The sequence below is a fragment of the Gymnoscopelus microlampas genome (assembly GCF_963454915.1).
Source record: "Gymnoscopelus microlampas genome assembly, chromosome: 9".
In the NCBI taxonomy this organism is placed as follows: Eukaryota; Metazoa; Chordata; class Actinopteri; order Myctophiformes; family Myctophidae; genus Gymnoscopelus; species Gymnoscopelus microlampas.
In genome coordinates, this window is record NC_139946.1 from 14,107,105 (window position 1) to 14,115,541 (window position 8,437).

General features: G+C 40.2%; 1 protein-coding gene across 4 annotated transcripts in view; it reads left to right on the plus strand.

Annotated features, from left to right (window-relative positions):
• LOC311051980 (3-keto-steroid reductase/17-beta-hydroxysteroid dehydrogenase 7-like) overlaps positions 1 to 8,437 on the plus strand; it is an 8,446-nt gene extending 9 nt beyond the window's left edge. The window contains exons 1-9 of one of the 4 annotated variants that reach the window (XM_084066722.1): positions 1 to 104; positions 1,048 to 1,251; positions 2,258 to 2,350; positions 3,926 to 4,040; positions 5,111 to 5,305; positions 5,857 to 5,970; positions 6,123 to 6,179; positions 7,248 to 7,346; positions 8,161 to 8,437. The exon at positions 1 to 104 is cut by the window's left edge and continues 9 nt beyond it. In XM_084066722.1, coding sequence (XP_083922848.1) covers positions 70 to 104; positions 1,048 to 1,251; positions 2,258 to 2,350; positions 3,926 to 4,040; positions 5,111 to 5,305; positions 5,857 to 5,970; positions 6,123 to 6,179; positions 7,248 to 7,346; positions 8,161 to 8,274 — 1,026 coding nt within the window. In that variant the 5' untranslated portion in view covers positions 1 to 69 and the 3' untranslated portion in view covers positions 8,275 to 8,437. The remainder of the gene's footprint in view (positions 105 to 1,047; positions 1,252 to 2,257; positions 2,351 to 3,925; positions 4,041 to 5,110; positions 5,306 to 5,856; positions 5,971 to 6,122; positions 6,180 to 7,247; positions 7,347 to 8,160) is intronic. The other 3 variants (XM_084066724.1, XM_084066723.1, XM_084066725.1) reach the window with 3 other exon arrangements.

The following is an 8,437-nucleotide window of genomic DNA, read 5'->3' on the forward strand; positions in this document are numbered from 1 at the left end:
AAAGCACCTGTTAGAGTAAATTAATTCCGTTTTGTTTTATTATTGTATACATATTTTTGGACTTAAACGATGAATAAAGTGGTTTTGGTCACGGGAGCAAACAGGTAATTACTCTATTTATTGTCATAAATATTAAATATTGATTTAATGCCGAGCTTGCTTCCCTCTTATACAGTAGCTAATTCTGACAGAGACAGATAGGCTTCAATGCGCGCGCATTATGAATCTGAATCAACTTGATTTGTCACATCACATGTTTACTTTACAGGTGTAAAGAAGTGTGTGGCGGGGGAACAGAGAGAGTAATATAGGTGGGCACTAGGGACATCTGGGCACCTCCATGTAAAATTGGCTATTTTGTCCAAATTGTTAAAAAGATAAAACATATGGAAAATGTTTTAAAGTAAAGTATACATGATTAGAACATGATTAAACATTAGACAATTAAGGTGTAATATTTCTACAATTGCTACAAATTGCTACAAAACCTCATTTTAAGTCTGATAATGATGTACAGTGCATGTTCACATCATGTATACTTCACATTACTTAATGCCATTTTTCAAATATTATATATTTTTAACATTTTGGACAAAATAGCCAATTTTACATTAAGGTGCCCAGATGTCCCCTTGTGCCCAGAGTCTGCCCACCTATCCTGTATCCAAGCAAGGATAAAAATAAATCAAACAGAAAAAATCAGAAAAAAGAGTGGGGGTCCTTGGGGGGGGGGGGGGTCCAGGTGGTCCCCAGCAAAAGTAGTTGACATTGCGTCACAATCATTTTATCCATTTATATGTTGGCTTTTCAAAAATAGCAGATCTACAGGCTCGCTTCGTGCCGTGCTGCGAGCTTTTATATCTTCTTTTTCTTTTTTAATCTTTGAGAAAAAATCGTCTCCACTGGGGCTACCTCAGTCCCTGCTGGCACAAAATATTTTCAGATAGGGGTCCGCGGCCAAATACGTATCATTTTGGGGGTCTTTGACATGAAGAAGTTTGAGAACCGACCACTGCTATATGTGACTTACATTCATTTCCCCAACAGTGGTATAGGTCTGGCGCTCTGTGAACGCCTCCTTACGGCAGACCCAGCTCTACAACTGTGTCTGGCCTGCAGGAGCCCGCATCGAGGTCAGGCCGCTCAGTCTGCCCTCCTGACCCTTCACCCCGACGCTCATGTGGCCTTGCTGCAGCTGGACACCAGCAGCATCACCTCGGTCCTCACCGCTGCCCACGAGATCAAACGCAGGTTGGTGAGCAGAACACAAGACAGTTGGTTGTGGGATAGCATGCAGGGGCTCCAGCCAGGGGATGGCAATTGCCACGTACCCCACCCCCTTGCTTTCGGATTTAACCTCAAATACAATTATCTTACGCATAATTACCTCCATGCCTGTCACAATGATTACATAATCGCCTAATCGCAATTATTTGAGATAATCGCAATTATTTGTGCATAATCGTCAATCATTTCCATGTTGAAAAATGTTCATATATTTTCAAACATTCTTTTAACAAAAATAGTGGAAATAGCAGATCTACAAGCTCAAAACGCTTTGAGCTTGTAGGTCTGCTATTTCCACTATTTGTGTGTCTGTTTTTTTTTTTGTATAAGTGATTATGTAAGTTATTTGTCATATCTGCCCTGTGCACCTTTTGTTTACGAAGCCTAAAAGCCAAACATAATGTTCCAATGTTCAACGACAGAAACGCAATTAAATCGTTAATCGGAATTATTTGAGCGACAATTAGACGGTCAAGTAAAATTTCATAATCGTGACTGACAGCCCTCCCACCTCTGAATGTTTTTTGCTGATTAATCAGATTTTAGATTGAAACTTATACAGACAGCTTTCTGCAACCATACATGCATTAATCGCTTTCAAACTGGCCTCCCATGGCCCATTTTGGGCTTGTCATTACAGGCATAAATGTATAAAAAGAAATAGCCGATCTACAAGCTGATCTGCAAGCGGATCTACAAGTTCACAACGCTTTTGTGAGCTTGTACTTGCTTGTACTTTCCTCCAGTTTTTAACAAAATGAGGTCTCTGGTGGATAGCTAGAACGGATTCACTGTATGCAAGTGAAACGCACATGCATTCAAGAAGACACGGTTGTGAAGACAGAACACTTCTATTTGGAGTAATTCCCTCTAAATGCTGTGTAGGGGAAGCTTTCAATCATACTGGATGCAAGTTGATTCGATCAGCAGTGTAAAATAGTCACCATGCAGATGTGTATGTCATCTACAGGTATAACCGGCTAGACTACATCTACCTGAATGCAGGCATCATGCCCAACCCAACGTTTGACGTGAAAGCCTTTTTCAAAGGCCTGTTCTCCAGGTACAGTGCAGATTTTACATTCTTTTTGGTGCTTTTTGTTAAAATAAAAGTTATAATAGCTTTATATTCCCATGGTTATCATTGCTATGGAGATTTTGCTCAGTAACAGGCATCTTCCCGTCTCTCAAGCTCTTTAGTGAACAGAAAATACACTTTAAGGTTGGGATACCAATTTTATCGAATCATTAGAAATCTCATACAGGACACAGGAGAAATGAGCGCACATTCTATCTATCTCCTGATTGGATGAAATTGGTGTCCCTCCTGAACATATATTTTCTGTTTACTGAAGAGCTGGAGAGACAGTGAGACCCCTGTTACTGAACAAATCATCTATAGCAATGATTACTAGATGATTATGAGATGACTATCAGAACAGAGCTTTATCTTTTTAACAAAATAAGTTTTGTTTTAACCTAAACATATAACTTACAACACCACCATTAAATCCTTCTCTTGGCTGGCTTTTGAATTCTCCTCAACTACAGCATTTTGTCATGACTATTTATGAAGAGCTGCCTTTATCTGCTTTGTTAATCACATCGTTTATATCCATAGTTTAGGGGTGAGCCAGTGGTGTAGTATGAAGTAGCGGTTATACAATTTATAAAAGCTCCCCCTTGCCCCCCACTCTGGCCCTCACCCACCTCAGTCTCCCATGCATTATGGGTGGGTGCACATTCATACTCACATGTGTCCCAACATTATTATGTTTTATAATACAGCATGATTAGGTGTTAGGTTAGATGTTTGAACTTGCACCATGGGTTTATTAAAAGGCATGAAGAAATTCAACACAATGGCCATGCAGACTTTCAGTTCTAATATTAAGAATTGCATTTGAATTATAATTGGTGTAGGTGTAGATTTTCTTGCCATTGAGGAAGTCAATTTCCTTTATTTTGGTGGCTTCTGAAAGGCTTTTAAAGAAGAAAGAATAAGATTTAATAGTAAGGCTACTGCATATCTTACACCTGCCACGTGTTTGTTAAGTCAAACTTTCACCTATTTTCTCATGTGCCTCACAAAAAAGTGGAGAGTCCTCCTCGGTTTCCCAAAAAGACAAAAGTCCAAAGTGAAAAAGATGATAAGGGGGACCATACCATTGTATAATGCAAGAAATATTGTATTACCTTCAAATGTACATCCTTTATAGCATTGGTTCTCAAAGTGGGGTCCGGGGACCCCCAGGGGTCCTTGAGGGAGTTCCAGGGGGTCCCCAGCTAAATGATAGATTAAGCACCAAATGGACCCTTATGGGTCTGTAACTCTACAATATAAATTGCGGTCCAAGTGATAGAAATGCCATTAAATGGCGTTTTTTAGCCTAATGCATGTCAAACTGGGGGTCCTTGAAATTAAAATGGTTGAGAATCACTGCTAGAGACTTAAAAATCTTCTCTTATGGGGGTCCCTGGCATATCATTTGAAATGGGGGTCCGCGGGCTAATAAGTGTCAATTTGGGGGTCCTTGACATGAAAAAGTTTGAGAACCACTGCTTTATAGCGTTTATCTACACAAAAAGGCAAAACCCATACAGACTACATTTGTGTCTTTTTCTTTTTTTATTTCAGCAACGTTCTCACCATGCTGGCCACTGGGGCGGGTATCCTGACACAGAAGGACAACATCACCCCTGATGGATTGCAGGAAGTGTTTGCTACCAACCTCTTTGGCCACTTCCTACTGGTGAGTTCAGTCTGAATATATTACCATGTTGTCGGTGCTTGCTGAAAATAGCAGACCGGCCTGGGCCGTATCTTGACGGTCCAGGCACCCTAGGCTGCAATGCCAGCCTGACAGTGTGTCGCAGGTTCGACTCCCGTTCCCGACGACCTTTGCTGCGTGTCACCCCCCCCCCCATCTCTCTCCCCATTTCCTGTTGCAGACCTGCTGTTATTGGCGAGCAACACCTTCATACGACGTAGTATAAATTAAGCATTACTGATGTATTGTATGTTGAAATTTCACCCTGTTTTACCATGGACAGTTATTTTGCCACAGGAGAGATATTCCTGTTGTTTACCCTTGAAGAAATGCGGGGGATATTAGATCCATCTGTCCCCTAGCAACAAAGCTCATTAAAAATTTAACACCACGATTTCTCTGACTGTGGATTGTTCTCTCCTTGCCTTAAGGGCATTGCATTGCTGATTGCTGGCTTTAGATTCCTGTTTTGTATTCTGCTTCCATCAGGTTCTGTCAGGTGAATACTGACCTATAGGTACATGTTACTGATGTATTTCCCCAACAAAGATCTCTCCTGAGTCCCTCTGGAGACTTGCTGGAATTGCTAGTCAAATCATGTTCATCTTGCTGAATTCACACTGTTCTTTTGGCAGGTTTTGGGCTGGTATGGCTGAAAAGATCTAGAAATCTGATAGGGAAAAAATATTTTTCACCATTTAGGGAACATAATTCTTTTATATAACTTAATTGGGATGGCATCCCAATTAAGTTATCCACCATGCAAATTTAAAAGATTCTGTCAATCCCACACATATTCTTTTACTATTAGTCGCCAAAACCAGCTTATTAAATTCTGTTTATTACTCTATATATATAATATAGTCATATACTACTACTAAGATAAAATATACTTATGTAATACATACTTATATAACATTGTGAACACTGCATTGTGTTCCCTGCATTCATTTGACTGTAAGCTCAAGTGAAATACAGTATTTTGTAACATTACAGGTGTGCAAAGATGCACGCATCATCAGTTTTATACCCTGTGTTCTTCTGTGGCTCAGATCAGAGAACTGGAGCCGTTTCTTTGCCAGGCAGACCGGACCTCCCAGATAATGTGGACCTCCTCCATTAATGCTCATCGTTCAGCGTTTAGCCTCAGTGATTTTCAGCACCAAAATGGCACCCAGCCTTACAGCTCCTCCAAATACGCCTCGGACCTCCTCAGCCTAGCACTCAACACACACTTCAACAAACAGGTCTGCACTAAAACACCTCTTAACACTCTTGTTGATAACATGGCTAAAATCACTGGTAACGCTTCAGTATGCAACTTTACTCAACTGTACAGACATGCACGCACATGCACACACACACACACACACACACACGCACACGCACACGCACACGCACACGCACACGCACACGCACACGCACACGCACACGCACACGCACACACGCACACACACACGCACACGCACACACACGCACGCACACGCACTTTACATTCCTTAGTTTACACAATACACAAAGTATAGTTTTTTTATAGGACAAACTGATTTACAGTGTTGGAAAATAGTTGCAGAATATCTATATAATAATTGTATACAACGCTTTAAGTTTTCAGCACATTTATTGTCAAGGAGTGCCATGTTTCATAACATTTTATCCTCTCAAAAGAAAGATTGTAAGCGATTATAGCGGCATCCAAATTTGATGCAGTTGAATGGCCACTTTGAGATTGATGCATCCAATGCGTTTTTTACCCCCTAGTACTGTGATCTGAAGGTTGTTGTGTTGTGCTTTCTAGGGCTTGTTCTCCTCAGTAGTCTGTCCAGGTTTTGTGATGACCAACCTGACCTATGGAATCCTACCCTCATTCCCAGCTTTCTTCTGGACCCTGTTCATGCCTGTCTTTTGGCTGGTCAGTGTAGCTCTTACAACTGCTGTGTTCTTTACCACGTGATTCGTCTTCATCTTCTTTATTCATCATTTTTCTTAGTGTAGTGTAATAGTTCCAAATGAAGTTACAGCTATTTGATTTATTCTGCTCATATTTCTTTCACATCTCTGTAGATTCGAATGTTTACCAATACTTACACCTTGACACCTCGCAATGGAGCTGAGGCATTGGTATGTAAATTGAACTCTACATTTCCAGAAGAACTGTTGTAATAGCACATTACCAGTCTTTTACAGATTCTTTTGTCAAATAGTACACAACAATGCAAGACGCAAAATGACAGAAAGATTAACAGTACATACAGAAACAAAAATCAACCAGAAAAACAGGAACAAAAGACACACACACCAAAAAAAATGACACATGGTTCAACTATTGTCAATCAAGGTCAGGAATGCCATTTTTTGGCAGCAACCATACCTGCCTTAAGCATCTGTTTTTGGTGGAAGGGAAGGGCCGTTGTCTCATCAGAGCAACTAAATATTGCCAAGCAGCAATCTGGCTGATTATCACTCTCCCATTGTCTGGAGAACCAATTGAATATATTTCCCCAGAAATTGGTTATTATTGGACACTGCCAGAATAAATGTGACAGAGAACCCTCCGCAATACCACATTTATCACATGTTGGGGAGACTGATTGGTAAACTTGGTAAAAAAAAATCTTACTACGTTTAGATTTGGAGTAATGCAATCTGTGCAATACTTTAAATTGAATCAACCTATATCTAGAATTGACAGCTCTGAATACTAGACAGGCCCTCCTCCCACAGCTCATCTGATATTGAAATGCCCAGCTCCCCAGCCAACGCATCTCTGAGATGACCAGAGTCCACAACGCCCAAAAAGCAGCAACAAAACAGGAAACTAAAGTTTGGATGTGAGGGAATTATGTCATAGAACATGTGGCCCTTGGGTTTGACTGTAACTTCCGGGATATGTTCACTCACAAAGTGCCTAATTTGAAGGTACCGGAAAAAACGTGCCTGAGGAAGCCTCCAATCCAAAAATATGCCATCCATCATACCTGGTTTGAATAATTAGTTATGTGCTATAGGGGTGTACACAGAAAATCTGATTCAGAATCTTCAGGGAGAATAAAAAAAAAGAGAAAACATGAATGAGTGCACTTGTCTTTTGCACTGTAGTTCTGGATGTTTAAGCAGAAGCCAGAATCTTCAGGGAGAATATAAAAAAAGAAAAAACATTAATGAGTGCACTTGTCTTTTGCACTGTAGTTCTGGCTGTTTAAGCAGAAGCCTGAGTCCCTGGACCCTCATGCAAAATACCACAGCTTAACGTCTGGGCTGGGAAATAACTACACACAGCCACGTAAGGTAGGATCTAACTTCCTGGAATGCCATCAATAGGGCTGTCACCATCATGACATTTTACTACACCATTAATTGTCATACAAATAATTGCGACTAACAATTTTATTGTATTTTTGGCATTGAACATTGGAACATGTGAATAAACATATACATTTAGGTTAGCCTTTTAGGCTTTGTAAACAAAGATTGCACATTACAAATAACTTAAAGGGATAGTTCTCCCCCAAAATGACTTCTTTTCTATCGATTAGTCACCCCATGGAGACTTGAATTCATGGATTTGTTTTTGTTTTTGTCGCATTACTAAGCAGTTCCGGTAGGAGACGCAAAGAGTCTCCTTCTTTGTGTGTCCTACCGGAACCGCTGCCTACCGGTCCGCTCATCATCAAATTATTGGCTTAGGAATGCGACAAAAACTAAAAAATATCCATGAATTCAAGTCTCCATGGGGTGACTAATCGATAGAAAAAGTATTTTTGGGGGTGAACTATCCCTTTACATATATAAAGAAATGACTGACATATTTAATAATGTTAAACTTTTAAAATATTTAAAAAATAGCGGAAATAGCGTTGCGACGCCTTGTGAGCTTATAGATCTGATGTACACTGAAGGTTGTTACAATATGGGTGAAAAAACCTGGATACCTGACACAGAATTATGAAATTTCATGCAATTATTATTGGTTCTGACCGACAGGTGCCATAGCTTTTCTTTCTATCCGTGTCTAATCAATGCCAGACACTGACACTAAAGTCTCTCATGCCGAGTTGTCAGTCTCATCCCTTCCTCTCTCACCGTTCTATTCCCATTTCAGATGGATATTGACGAGGAGATGTCAGAGGCCTTATATGAGAAATTGCTGTCACTAGAAGACACCGTACGGAAGAAGCATAAAGAGGAAAAGAGTATCGGAGTGTGTTCACAATAGTCAGTATTAGCCATCAATGTGGATTCATCGCATTTATGATTGAGACCGTTTCATCCTGGCCTCACAGGACATAATATTTGCAGCTTATTTACTGTTAAACGTGAGCCAGAATTTACAGCATAAAGTGCTAAATTTGTATTATTTGTTTGCTGTTTTGTTTGTA